We start from the raw sequence: 15206 nt of genomic DNA, 5'->3' as shown, positions 1-15206 counted from the left end.
GTGGGGGTTTAGAGGGGTAGTTTGAAGCCAACAGTATTGACAAAAGAAAAGAGTTCATGTATAATTAATTTGTTGTAATGTGAATCACTGTTAGTGGGGTAGTGGGAAGGTGACCACATTGACAAGAAATTTCTTGGTATGTTATTAACTCATTTATACTCATGGTTCCTCAGCTGAATTAAATCATCTGATGTTGGGTAGATTAAAATCATTATAGTGCACCAGGGGTTTCATGGATTGGTTAATCAAAACACTCCACCTTTAATCTGTTTATACCTAGAGATCCCCCATTAGATGAATAGGGTTGTTACATAAGCTCGAATAATGTTCCTGAAGTGCAACATGGGGTCAAATGGATTAACTTTGCATTTTTTCCAACCTTGAAGGTCACCCTTTGAAGGCATAGCACAGTATGATGAACTTAAGGCCCGTCTAGTTGACCTCAGTGTCAGACTTGCTACAATATCCCGGCGAGATATATTTGCTGAAAATCAGGGCTCCATTATTCGGGAATGTTGCCGTACTTTGGCAGAACTCTCCGACAAGATTATTCAGGTTTGTATTATTGGTCAAACTATTAATTTTCTGATGTGTTCTGCAAGTTCTTTTTTATTTATTTATTTTTTATATACCTGTTTATTTATGTATTTATTTAGTTGTTTTGTATCAAAATCAAACTATGATCAAAGGGAAACAACTAGGTTGGGATAGGAGCATGCCTTGGCTGGCTACCTCCTTTATAAGGGGGAAAAAGACGTCGGCATATAGATTGCTAGATTTATTTATTTATTCCCTCATCATATGTACATACATGACTGATATTATGCAGACTGTATTTGAATTAGTAGAAATTTGATTAACTTCTGCACTCAGAGAGTCTAGTAATAGAAAATTAAACGGCAAAGTTAAACAAGAGGAAATATGAAGGTAACAAAGCAAATGCCCATTGTATGATTTTTCATGTTTGTTTTCCTCTTCAGGATATAAATGACCCATTAATCATCCAACCAGCATCTCTAGATGTGGCAACAATAAAGAAGAAAGCAGATGATGACTGGGTAAGCCTCTTAAGTCTATTTATATGGTTGTTGACATGATTTGAGCCAAGATGAAAGGGAAATGGATGACTTACAGGATTGGGATGGGTGTGTGCCTTGGCAGGCAGGCTATTGGTATACAGATAGAAAGGAAAGTGAATTTGAAATTTAGGAGCATGATGGATGGGATGTCTGGAGTGATGAGAGGGTGCAGTAGGGAAGGATGGTTGGTATGTGATGAGATAGGTAAGTGCTTGGAGTAGAAAGAAGTGTCATCAAAGATGGTTTGAGCAAAGGGGAGGTAGGAGCATTTGTGAATGATTATGGCCCTAGTAGTCAGAAAAGCGAGGAGGAAAGTGAAGAATTTTTTGTTTATTAAAATAAGTGTGAAGAGTTTTGGAAGAAATATAAATATAATGATGTAGGGGGTCTTATGCAAGAGTAAAAGAGGAACTGATAGATGTAGTAAGGTATAGGGTGAGAGGAAGGAATGATAATAGAGAAATAATGATGGTGATGTGTATTGAAAGGGAGATGATAGCAAGCAAAGTGGTCAAGAAGAAAGATAAACATAAGTATACAAGGGCTAAGGTGGTCTGTGGGAGGATATTCAAGAGGGCATCAATGGACTATGCATTAGTGACTAAAAAAGAGGATTGGAACAGTTGTGGAAATAAATGTGTTCAGAGAAGGGGGACAGTAGATTGTCAAATCATTATGTATTACATGCAAATACCAATGGCTTTTTCCCTCTTACAAGGGAGGTAGCTAAAGTCAGATCCACTCCTACCCATTTCATTCCCAAATAGTCCACTCCTATTGACCACCCCTCCCTCCCTCTTTTCTTAGCTCCTCCTGGATGACAGGTCATCCCTGCATCTTGCCCACTGCCCTGGGTCAGGAGCAATGTAGCAAGACACAGCACATCCATGGCAAGGCCACCTCAATTAATCGGTGACACCCCCTCTCTGTCCCCTCATGCAGAAAAAAAGAAGATGGGGAGAAATCCCTTCATGCTGCATCAAAATATAATTTACACACACTCCCTCACCTCCCCCATCCCCACCCACTCCCTTCCATGCATCACAGCATCATCCATACACAACCATCCTCCACTCTCCCCTATCTTCTGTCTTCTCCCTTCCTTTCTCAATAGCCATTCCCCTCTTTCCCAGTGCTCCTTTTACCCCATCCATCCAACTGATCTTTGGTTGCCACCCTCATGTTCACTCCTTCCACGTCTGCATTTCACACCTCTTTTATTAATCTCTCTTCACTCATTCTTTCCATGTGTCCAAACCATCCCAGTATTCTTTCATCAACCTTATCTCCCAACTCCCTTTCCACCCTCATTCTCCTCCTCACCTCCTCATTTCTCACTCTATCCAGCCTAGTAACCCCTATTATACTTCTCAGACATTTCATCCCAAACACATTCAAACTCCTCTCTTCCTCTCTTATGTTCCATGTTTCTGCCCCGTACAGTGCTGTTGGCACAATCACTCCTTCATATAACCTCCTCTTTGCATCCATTCCCAAATGTCTATTTCTCAATACACTTTTTAATCCCCCAAGGCATTTACTAGCTTCTCTCAATCTACATTCTACCTCCACCCCCCACTCCACCCTTTCCTGCCACATTCACACCCAAATATCTAAAACTATCCACTTCCTCCAATCTCTCTCCCTTCATACTCACTTCCAGTCTGCTGCCACTCTCTCCCCATGTACATCACATCACCTTACTTTTACCCACATTTATCTTCAACTTCCCTCTTTCACACACCTTCCCAAACTCTGTCACTAACTTCCTCAATCCCTCCTCTGATCCTGCTACAAATGCAGTGTCATCATCAAACAACAAATGCTAAATGATATTAAGAAACCCATGAAAACTAATTCCTATTGCCCCCTATTTATTAGCCTACGAACATGTGGCCATATTGTACTTACCGTATCTTATAATTAGCACTATGATAAACATAACTTACACTTATAATCATTAAATATACACTAGAAACTATGAAAATTATGCCTTTAAAAATAAATATATATTGGATTAAGTATGGGCACTAATAAGTTATGAAAATATGCATTTGCACTCACAATTGCTCAATTTTGCATTTACAAATGTACCCATCAACAAAAGCGCTGTTGCCTCACCGGTGGCATTGTGAAGCTTGTGGTTCACAGTCGGTGAATTGAATCACCAGACAAAACTTTTAAGACCCACTGCAGTACAAAATTTCGTCTGGTAATTTGATTCACAGACTGGCAACGGGCAACAGCATTTTTGTTAATGGGTACATGTGGGAATGCATAATTGTCCTAAGCCTAATACTATTTAAGTATCTAATATTCAATCTTTGGTATAGAAGAGACAATGCATAGAGCTGAAATATAAAATCACTCGCAAAATAAATGTGAAGCAGGGATAGAGGGAGAAGGCACGTCTAACCTCGACAAAGCAAACAGTTCAACTGTCAAATTTTAAACCCTGGGACAAGTCTGAAAACATTCATGTCAGTGTTGCCAAACTTTTTGGCTGATTTGATGTTTTCTCCTGTATTATAAAATTTAATTTGTGGTACATACATACATATACCAAGGCTTTTTCCCCCTTCCAAGGGAGGTAGCCAAAAAGGTAAAGGCATAAAAACACTCCCACCCATTTCATCCCTAAATACACTCCACACCCCTCCCACCCTTCCTCTTATCTGAGCACCTCCTGGATGACGGGTCATCCCTGCACCCCGCCCACCGCCCTGGGTCAGAAGCAGTGTCGCAAGACACAGTACATCCACAGCAAGGCCGCTTCATTTAATCGGCGACCCCCCCTCTCCGTCCCCCTTTGCATATAAGGCGAGGACGGGGAGAAATCCCTTCGGGCTGCGTCAAATTTACTCACACATACTACTCCTCATGCAGTCACAACATCATCCATATACAACCATTCTCCACTCACCTCTGTCTTCCGTCCTCTCCCTTCCTTCCTCAACAGACATTCCCCTCTTCCCCAAAGCCCCCTTCACCCCATCCATCCACCTCATCCTAGGACGTCCCCTCATGTTCACTCCCTCCACATCTGCCTTCCATACCTCTTTTACTAGTCTTTCTTCACTCATTCTTTCCATGTGTCCAAACCATCCTAATACTCTTTCATCAACCCTATCTCCCAAATCCTTTTTCACCCCTGTTCTCCTCCTCACCTCCTCATTTCTCACTCTATCCAGCCTAGTAACCCCCACCATACTTCTCAGACACCTCATCTCAAACACATTCAAACTCCTTCTCTCTTCTTCTCTTATGTTCCACGTTTCTGCCCCATACAGTGCTGTTGGCACAATCACTCCTTCATACAGTCTCCTCTTCGCATCCATTCCCAAATGCCTATTCCTCATTACACTCTTTAAACCACCAAGGCATTTACTCGCTTCTCTCAATCTACATTCTACCTCCACCTTCACTCCACCTTTTCCTGCTACACTTGCACCCAAGTATCTAAAACTGTCCACTTCCAGTCGCTCTCCCTTAATGTTCACTTCCAGTCTACTGCCACTTTCACCCCTTGTACATCTCATCACCTTACTTTTACCCACATTTATCTTTAGCTTTCTTCTATCACATACTCTCCCAAACTCTGCCACCAGCTTCCTCAATCCCTCCTCTGACCCTGCCACAAGCGCAGTGTCGTCCGCAAACAACAGCTGGCTCACCTCCCACTTTTCTCCATTTTCTTTAACCATCTCCAATCCCTGACTCACTACCCTAGCATTCACCTCTCGCACCACCCCATCCATGTATAAGTTGAACAGCCAGGGCGACATAACGCATCCTTGACGAAGTCCCACCTTTACTTCAAACCACTCACTCTCTCCATTTCTAATCCTAACACATGCTCTACTACTCTCATAAAAACTCTTGACAGCTCCCAAAAGCTTTCCTCCTATCCCATAAATCTGCATAACCTCCCACAGTGCCTTTCTGTCTACCCTATCATAAGCCTTTTCCAGATCCATAAAAGCCCAAAAAAACATCCTTCCCCTTTCCTATAGCTTTCTCACATATCTGTCTTACCACAAAGATCTGATCTACACAACCTCTACCCGTCCTAAATCCACACTGTTCCTCACCAATTACTCCTTCTGTTCCTCTCCTAATCCTCTCAATTAAGATCCTCCCATAAGCCTTCCCTACTACACTCAACAGGCTAATCCCTCTGAAACTACTACATTCACACTTGTCCCCTTTTCCCTTGTAAAGAGGAACTATACAGGCACTACTCCAGTCCTCCGGTACTCTACCCTCTCTCCAGCAAACATTAAATAACCTCACCAACCAGTCCACCATCACTGAACCTCCCTTTTTCAGACATTCTGCATGACATCCATCCAGACCAGGTGCCTTACCTGCTTTCATCATCTTTACAACTGCCTTCACCTCATCCTTCCTTATTTCTCCTCCATTCTCCTCATTCATCACTCTCATTTTCTTTGCATTTCCCACTGCAGCTATCTTTCCTTCCCTATCCTCCTTCACATTCAGCAACTCCCTAAAATATTCTGCCCATCTTCCCCTCACTGCCATCTCTTCCATTATCAACTCTCCATCTGTACCTTTTACCTTTTCTTCTCTACTTGATTCGCCTCCTCTTCCTCTCTTAATTTCTTTCCAAAACATCTTTTTATTACTTTCAAAATTTTCTGTCATACTCCTACCCCATTTCACATCTGATCTCCTCTTTGCTTCCTTTACCTTTTGCTTTACTTCTCTTTTCTTTTCTTTGTACGTCTCATATGACTCCCCTGTCCTCTTTTGTAACCAATCTGTGAATGCTCGCTTCTTCTCTTCTACAACCTTCTTTGTTTCCTCATCCCACCATTCACTACCCTTTCTTCTATTTCCCCCTGTCCTTCTTGTTCCACACACCATCCTTGCACACTTTAAGACTCCCTCCTTGAACCATCCCCATTCCTCCTCCACCCCCATCTCTGCTCTATCCTTTACTCCCTCCCACTCCTCCTTCAGCTTCTTTTCGTACTCCTTCTCCTTTTCCTTTTCATTCAAGGAGTTCACTCTAAGAACCTCCCTACCTTTTGTCCCTTTCCTCCTTCTCCATCTATCCTCCACTCTCAGCTTACCTTCCACCAAAAAATGATCTGATATTCCCCCACCCTCTCCCCTTAGCACATGTACATCCTTAACTCTTCCTATCATAATCCTATTTACCACTACATAATCCATTAGTGCTCTATCTACCACCCTTCCCTCCACCACCCTCTCCCATGTGTACTTATGCTTGACTTTCTTCCGAAACACTGTATTTGCTATCATCAACTCTCTTTCTAGACACATTTCCACCATCAACTCTCCACTACGATTCTTTCCTGGAACTCCACACTTCCCAACCACTCCATCGATTGGACCATTTCCCACCCTAGCATTAAGGTCTCCCAGTACTATTACATTGACATTTCTTCCTAAACCCTCTATGCACTCATTTAAATCTATCCAAAAGGCCTCCCTTTCTTCCATGCTCTTCTCACTGCCCGGCCCATATGCACTTACAAAGACCCACATCTCCTTTCCCAGTTTCACCTTCATCCACATTATCCTTGAGGAAACCTCCTTCCACTCCACTACCCCTTTACCTATCTCTTCACTTACTAGAATAGCCACCCCTTCCTTCCCTCGCCCTCTCTTCACTCCTGATAACCTCCCACTTACACTCCCAAACTTACACTCACCCTTCCCTTTCAACTTAGTTTCACTCAAAGCCAACACATCCAACTTTCTTCTCACAAACATACTACCTATCTCTTCCCTTTTACTCTCCTCTGTACCACATCCACGCACATTAAAAGACCCAAACCTTAGGGTGCTGGCCCGAGGCCCTCCAGCACCCCTTATGCCTTTCCTTTGCTTTTTAGGAATCTGCCCCTTGGGGCTACAGGGAGAAGGATGCCTAGTCCCTCTCCCCGTCCCTTTCTTCTCGCCTCTTACGATCCAAGTGGGAAACTTGGTGGCAGTATTCTTTTCCCCCATCACAGAAAGAGAATACTCGGAGAAATGGTACAGGACAGCAACAAGGGGTTGGGGGACAGCATAACGGAGGGACAGTCGTAGTATAAAAGTGTCATCATTTCTCTATGAACAGAATTTCTTCTATCACAGACAAAATGATGTGTGGCTCTGGTCCGTAGGGGCGCCCCATATAGACCCTAAAGTATCGACTGCATGCTACTTTGCCACAATAACAAGCAGCCAATACCCCAGACGGGGAATTTGTGGTAAAGGATGAAAATATTCTGCTTTAGAAAGAATAGAGAATGGTTGTATATGGATGATGTTGTGATGCATGAGGTGGAATGGGTGGGGGGATGGGGGATGAGGTAGTATGTGTGAGCAAAATTTTACACAGCCCGAAGGGATTTCTCCCTGTCTTCTCCTTTTCTGCTTGGGGGGACGGAAAGGGGGGGGTCGCCGATTTAATGAAGCGGCCTTGCTGTGGATGTGCTGTGTCTTGCAACACTGCCTCTGACCCAGGGCAGTGGACAGGGTGCAGGGATGACCTGTCATGCAGGAGGTGCTAAGATAAGAGGGAGGGTGGAGGGGAATGGAGTGTATTTAGGGATGGAATGGGTGGGAATGATTTTATGCCTTTTTCTTTTTGGCTACCTCCCTTGTAAGGGGGAAAAAGCCTTGATATATGTATGTATTAGTTGTTTTTGCTTATTTCATCCATAAAAGTTTAGAATAGTACTTAAGCCTGGCTTGAAATATGGAATGACAGTGCTAGTTAATAATCTAACATTCTACTCAAGTATAAATAATTAGATTAAAATTAATTATATACAAATATCCAGAGATCAAGTCCCATACCCCCAGCATTTGGTTCCCATACCCCAAAGGGGTATGGAGAGAGATCAAGCCCCATAGCCCCAGCATTTGGTTCCCATACCCCTGGTTGAGAACCCCTGCCCTAAAGTATCAGTTTCATCATGCTACTGAGCAACTTTTAACCCCACAATAACATCCAGCCAATACCTCAGATGGGGATATTGGATTATATGTTGGAAGGGAAATAAACAGTGGAGGTTAAGTGGAGAAGGAAAAAAAGTGAGGAAAGTAGAGGTGCTGAAGATGAGCAAACTAAGAGGAGAAAGTGAGAATACTTGTCAAAATTGAGAGGTGTAGTGGATATAGTGAGGGATAAATGAGAAAATAGTAGGGAAAGAAAGTAGATTACAGAGAGGAAGTGCTATAGTGCACTGAGACTATGTGTAATGAGGAGGATGGGAGGGAACCAGAGGAGTGGCAGTGATTGGTGGAATAAAGAAGTGAGGGTATTTGTGGCAGAAAAGACTAGAGCATATGAAGAATGGATGCAAAGAACAATTGGAGAAGCATGTAAGAACTATAGAATAAAGAAGGTGAAAGCAAAATGCAAGGTGAAGGAGGCCAAGAAAAGTGCAGGTGGAAAGTGTACATTATGACATAAAATTTTAAAAATAAAATTATGTTTTGAAAAGAACTGACAAGAACAAGAAGGGGGCAAGTCAGATAGAGATAAGGTGAGTGCAGATGGACAGATTCTCATGGAAGTGAATCTGGCTTTACATGTAACTTCCGCAAAATAGCATAATTAGGTACTGTTAGCATGTTAAGATATTTCTGAACTTCCTCTAGCCAAAAGTGATAGGTGAAAACTTCACATTATGATCATCTTCTTGAATATGATGACACCCATGCATCATGAGCTGCGAGTAGGGTATACAAGGATGCCGGCGTTGGCTTCCTGATAATAGTTATTTTGTAGCAGAGTGACCCCTGTATTCTGTGAACAGGCTTGATCACATTTTCTGTGATGTTATATTTATTCAGGATGAAAGAAAATGAGTATAACAGCAGTAACTTTGTATGCTGTAATGTGCGTATTGGGATGCATCATCATACATTAGGTAACCTGATGTGTGCATGAATATTTGACTCATATTGAAGAGGTTAAATATCAACCTTTTACTGTCTTTACTAATGTCAATTCTTATTCCTCTAAAAAAAAAAAAAGGGTGTTCTTCTGCACTCCTCATACCATGGGATTCATCAAGTATCAGGTGTTCGAGCATTAAGTCCAGCACATCAGTGTGGGAAGTTACAACTTGGAGATGAATTGGTGCAAGTGAATTATCAAACAGTTGTAAGTAATACTTTTTTCCTTTTTCTGACATGATGTGGTGCAGTAAAATCTTCTACTGATTAATCCTAATGATGATGAAAGCCATTAGAATATACATATCTTTAATTGTAATTGTTGCAGTGAGTTTTATTTACTGGAAATCTGCAGCCCCATAGTGGGTGACAGCAATCCTAGGACCCTCCTATATAGCTCAGTGGGAAGAAATATTGGAGTGCTGTCTGAGTTAGCCACTTCTTTCACCAACTTACAGTAGTAGGAGGAGGGGAGCTGTCACCGGTTGTTATCATCCTCACCTCCATTTGGAGGTGCAGCTCCAAGAGACTGACACTTGGGCCCTAGATGTATAATTTTGACTATATTTCCTCCACCTTTTCCACACAAGGAGAACTGACAACCAGCAATTACTTTCCTCTTGGTACTACAGGCCATTGACATATTAATACAACAAACATAAATTCATAATTTCTACCCAGAGATGTGTAAGAGGGCCCAAGGGCTGTTACCAGCTGCTGTGAGGCTATGGGTTTTAGTAGGTGGAACTTAAGGTAACAATAATAACAATTATTATCATCATTGTCATTTATGTGATTCTTTATGATATGGTTTAATGTCACAAATTCCCCCCCTACCGGAAGGCTAGGACGGTGCCCCTCACGGAGGGCTTTGTAGTGCTACAAAGCCCTTTGTGATTCTTTATACTGTTGTTATTATTATTACCACCAACACTATCACCACCACCACTACTACCACTCCACCACCACTGCTACCACCACCACTGTTACCACCACCACTACTACTACTACTACTACAACTATTATTACCCATCTCAGAACCACTGGTGCCAGGTGAAAAGAAGCTGAGTGAAGAGGTGGGTCAGTTGTATTGCATGTGGTATTATTATAGACTTGAAAGGCCTCTTGATCAATATTTCTGATGTGATTTATCCAGGTTGGTTGGACACCACCCAAACTAGCTGCTCTTATGCAAGAGAATCCAGTAGAAGTGATTCTGACAGTGAAAAAGAGACCACGACATTCCAACACTCAACACATTTATTTCAAGCCCTTCCGTTTGCCCAGCAAAAAGAGAACCTATTCTCCCTGGGGCAGCTCAGGCTTATCCTCCCCACGCTATGACTTGCAAAATCTCCCCAACTTGGATTTAAACAAGTAGGTGGATTTACTGAATAATTTATTAATTGTAAACAAATAGATGGCTACCAGTACATATGTTCTGACATTTATATTTTATGGGTTTATGTAATATCCTTCAAACATCTTTATTGAGTTGCTGTCATACTCATAGGTGAACCATCTTTGGGATAGATTGTGAACTTGTATCATTGAGCAAGAAGTTACTACTCAGATTTATTCACCTTTATCTGTATACCAAGAGCTTTTTTCCCATTTATAAGGGAGGTAGCCAAGTCAAAGACATGTACCTACACCCACCCATTCCACTCCCATCCACCACCCCTCCATCCCTCTCATCTTAGCTCCTCATGGGTGTCAGGTCATCCCTGTATCCTGCCCACTGCCTTGGGCTAGAAGCAATGTAGCAAGACACAGTACATCCACAGCAAAGCTACTTCACTTAATTGGTATGCCCCCCCTCTCTGTCCCCTACCCCCCCCCATCCCCTGCCCCTCCTTTCCTTGCATAACAGTATCATCTATACACAGTCACTTTCCACACATCTCTATCTCCCTTCCTTGCTCAACAGATATTCCTCTCTTGTTCAATGCCCCCTTCACCCCATCCATCCATTTCATCCTTGGTCATCCCCTCATGTTCATTCCCTTCACCTCTGCTTTCCACACCTCTTTTACTAATCTTTCATCACTCATCTTTATTCATCTATATTAGGATTGTTATTCTTTTCCTCAGGATCAAATGTTTGATATTTCTGAAAAAGAAGTTAAGATTTAATGAAATATTCTTTTAGTTTTTGTAGACATTTTACCAAAAATATGATAATAATAATGATAATATATATAAGATATACTGCAAAGTAGGTTGACTAATACACATATGTAACTTAAGAACTTGTTTCTTACAGTACCTTTGGTAGGATCAGTGTTGAACGGAAAGTCAGTACAGTTCCTCAGCCAAAGTCACAGACCCCTCCACCAGCACTTGAAAAACCAGCCCCTCCTCCTGCAGTGCCATCTCTTAGGTAGGTGATATACTTTGCTTCTTTGGGTTAGTATTAATAATGACCTGAAACTAAAGTCATTCATGATCTTCTTGATGACTTCCATTAGATTTTAAGGGAATGTCGCATCACTTTATATAGTAGGTGATTTTTTTTTTTTTTTTTTTTTTTTCCCCAAATATGTGTTTAATGAATATAGGTATAAATACCCCTTACATTAGTGTGTAATTTCTCAGGGTATTGTGTTCCTCCCATGGATATATAAGGGATAGTGAATATTTAATTCAAATATAGTGAGCTCTAGTGAAGCTCTACTTACTTAATGGAAAATCCTTCCACATAATTCAGCTTGGTATGAAATGAAAGCTTAGAGTCTGGGGAACAAATCTTATTGAATACATTTTTTCAAACTAATACCTCTGATTTTTTATTAATTTGTTTCTCTCAGAGAAGACCTTTGGGGAAATATACTACTGGATATGACCATTAAATACACAATGACTCAATGGGTAAAGGAAAATACCAGATATAGAAACAATGAAGAACTGTTGAGACTAGACTTAATATTTGTGCCAGAGCCTGAAATTGTGGATAAAATGGAATACAAGACGCCAATTGGGAAGAGTGACCGCATACTAATAGAGCTCAAACTAAAAGAAGAAATTGATTTGGGAAGAAATGAGAAACACAGAAAAGGAAGACTAATGTACAACAAAACTGATTTTGAGAAACTAAGAAAATTCTTTCAAAAAGTTATGATATGGTTTAATGTTATAAACTCCCATTGGAAGGCTAGGACAGTGCCCCTTACAGAGGACTTTGTAGCATGGAATTTAATGACCCATGCCTTTGGTTCAACTTTCAACTTTACTGATGGCAGGATTCGAACCACCATCCCCTTAACCTCTGGCAGCATTAGCTGCCCGACGTGCGATGTCTCGAAATAATAATCGCATTATAAGAATTAAAGTCAGTGCTAAATTGTCCGTTCTCTTTCACCTGTGTATTTTGATAACCATAGAAAACTAATGAAGCCAGTTTAGAGAGAATGAAAATTATGTAGGTACAACTACAATAAATATTATCAAGATGGCGACTTCGGCATCAGCGAGTACCTACTTGCTCCTCATGCCGCCTATGTAGGCGGCACCGTATGGAAGTGGTTAACCTTCACTGCAAGTAATGATGCCCTAACCTACTCAGCCAGTGAACTTTCAAAAATTAAATTGGGAAAACTTCTTAAATGAAGAAACAAAGATAGAAGAGAAATGGAAAATATTAAAAGAAATTTATAAAGAAGGAATAGACAAATACATACCAAAGCAGAAGCAGGAAAGGGTGTATATCAAGTGCTAGTACAACAAAGAGACAAAGCTTGGAAGAGATGGGAAAAAAAAAATTGGTAAGTGGCAGATATATATCAAACAAAGAAATGAGTATGTAAAAATACGCAGGGAATAAAAAAGAAACTACAAAAAAGACATAATGTACAAATGTAAGGACCAACCTAAACTATTTTTCAAGTATGTAAATGGTAAATTGAAAAATAAATAAGAAATAGTGAAACTGTGTCAAGGGAATAAGGAATATATAGAAGACATAGAAATGGCAGAAATTATGAACAAACATTTTAAATCTGTATTTGCAGTAGCATCATTTAAACTAGTTACTAAAAACACGAAACAAATGAATGACGCTTTCGGACGTAGAGAGCGCGCGGACGACAGCCCGGCGTCAGCGGGTCGGAGCAGTCAGTTGAGCACAGTACAGTCAGTTGCTAGGAGCACTCCAGTTGGGTAGCAGTATATCGCCTACCAAAATAACTTATACTTAACTACTTACATGTTGACACATAAGACGCTGGTAAGACAATCCGGAGACAGGTACGTAAGACATTGTGGACGATTATGACTAAACAGACTTACACTTTTGCGTACCGGCTTTCCGCGATTGCTCTTACCGGCCCCTACCTCTTCTATGGGACCTGTGCCTACCGTAAGTAATTGGTACCTATCGTTAAAATGTTTCCTAATCCTATTCATTATATGCGGGTACGATCCTGCAGTATTCACAATTAAAAATACACAAAATTGGGATGAAGGACAGAAAGATCCCCCTCCCCATGAAAGAAATAATTGTGACAAAGAAAGAAACAAGAGACCAAATAATAAACCTTGATGTCAAAAAATCACACGGTCCGGATGGGATTGCAAATTGGATACTAAAAGAATATATAGATGAACTAATGGACAAAACATATATGATAATTGATTACTCACTCAAAGAAGGAAAGGTATCACAAGATTGGTAAAATGCAAATATAGTACCAATATATAAAGGGGAAGATAAGAAGACCCAACAACCTATAGACCGGTCTCCCTTACAAGCACAATAGCTAAAATATGTGAAAAAATTATCGAAAGAAGATGGATGAAACATCTGGAAGAAAATGATACTCTGAATCCAAAACATTTTGGCTTTAGACACGGAAGATCATGTGCCACCAACTTCATTTGTTTTATACTCAAGGCTAATAGACATAATGCAAGAAAGGGATGGATAGGCTGATTGTGCTTTCTTAAGTTTATAAAAGGCATTTGATAAAGCACCACACAAAAAGCTATTAGGAAAACCTGAAATAAAAGGTGTACAAGGAAAGTTATTGAAATGGATGGAAGATTTCTTGAACAGTAGAAAAATGAGGGTGGTACTCAGAGTTCCGCAAGGTTCTGTATTAGCTCCGATAGCATTTGCCATATATATAAATGACATGGATGAAAGTGTAGAATGTTATATAAACTTCTTTGCAGATGATGCAAAACTACTAAAGAAAGTAAGTACAGAAAAAGACTGTGAATCACTACAGAGAGACCTGGACAGAGTCTGGGAATGGAGCCAAAAGTGGGAAGTGAACTTCAACATCAAGACATGTAGTATAATGGAGTTTGGAAAAAGCAAAAATAGAATATTGGGACTATAAAATTGGTACAAAGGAAGTAAAACAAGTTAGCTCAGAAAAGGATCTAGGAGTAATTATTAACAAAGACATGTCACCAGACAAGCATATTAACAAAATAGTCAGAGAAATCTACAATTTACCAAGATCAATAAAGGTGGCCTTTCACTACTTGGATGAGATAATGGTAAAGAAAATATAAGTTACATTAATAAGACCAAGATTGGAGTACCCTGTGACACTGGACACCCAGCTCAAAAAAGAATTTAAAGAAATTAGAAAGAATCCAAAGAGGCAACAACAAAGATGGCACCAACACTTTCAAAATTGACATACGAACAGAGATTGTCCAAACTAGAACTACCAACCCTGGAACAAAGAAGAGAAAGAGGAGACCTACTGGCCATTTGCAAAATCATGAAAGGCATGGAAATCCTTGACAGAATATTAATTAAAGTGGGATAAAAGAAAAACAAAAGGACATGAAAAGAAGCTCAAAAAGGATAGTAATAGAAGAGATCTGAAAAAGAAAAGCTTCCCACACAGAGTGGTGGATGTCTGGACGAGGCAACAGTGTGTGCAAAAACTATACAAGAATTTAAGAACAAACTAGATGCTGAGAGATACAAAAACAGGTCACTACAAGCATAGCTCTCTTCCTGTATAATACAGCTAGGTAAATACATATATACTAAAAGGCCTTTTTCCCCCATGTAAGGAGGTTGCTGAGTCAACCATCTATTCTACACTCATCCCATAACCGTCCAGTATCATTCATTGCCCCTCCCATCTTGGCATCTCACGAATGAAGGGTCATTCACCACACTACTAAGGTCAAAATCAGTTCAGCAAGACACAGTAT

At 40.6% G+C, this 15206-nt stretch overlaps 1 protein-coding gene across 6 annotated transcripts in view; it reads left to right on the top strand.

Annotated features, from left to right (window-relative positions):
* Positions 1–15206, top strand: part of cnk (connector enhancer of ksr) — a 98865-nt gene that overhangs the window by 19062 nt on the left and 64597 nt on the right. For all 6 annotated transcript variants that reach the window (XM_076204389.1, XM_076204388.1, XM_076204387.1 and 3 more), the window contains exons 4-8: positions 387–555; positions 981–1058; positions 9106–9234; positions 10183–10403; positions 11293–11409. In XM_076204389.1, the coding sequence (XP_076060504.1) occupies positions 387–555; positions 981–1058; positions 9106–9234; positions 10183–10403; positions 11293–11409 (714 nt within the window). The remainder of the gene's footprint in view (positions 1–386; positions 556–980; positions 1059–9105; positions 9235–10182; positions 10404–11292; positions 11410–15206) is intronic.

Source organism: Oratosquilla oratoria, chromosome 21 (genome assembly GCF_046742065.1).
Source record: "Oratosquilla oratoria isolate Oo_2021 chromosome 21, ASM4674206v1, whole genome shotgun sequence".
Lineage (NCBI taxonomy): Eukaryota > Metazoa > Arthropoda > Malacostraca > Stomatopoda > Squillidae > Oratosquilla > Oratosquilla oratoria.
Note: the sequence above shows the minus strand (reverse complement) of the source record. Positions and strands in the feature narration are given on the sequence as shown.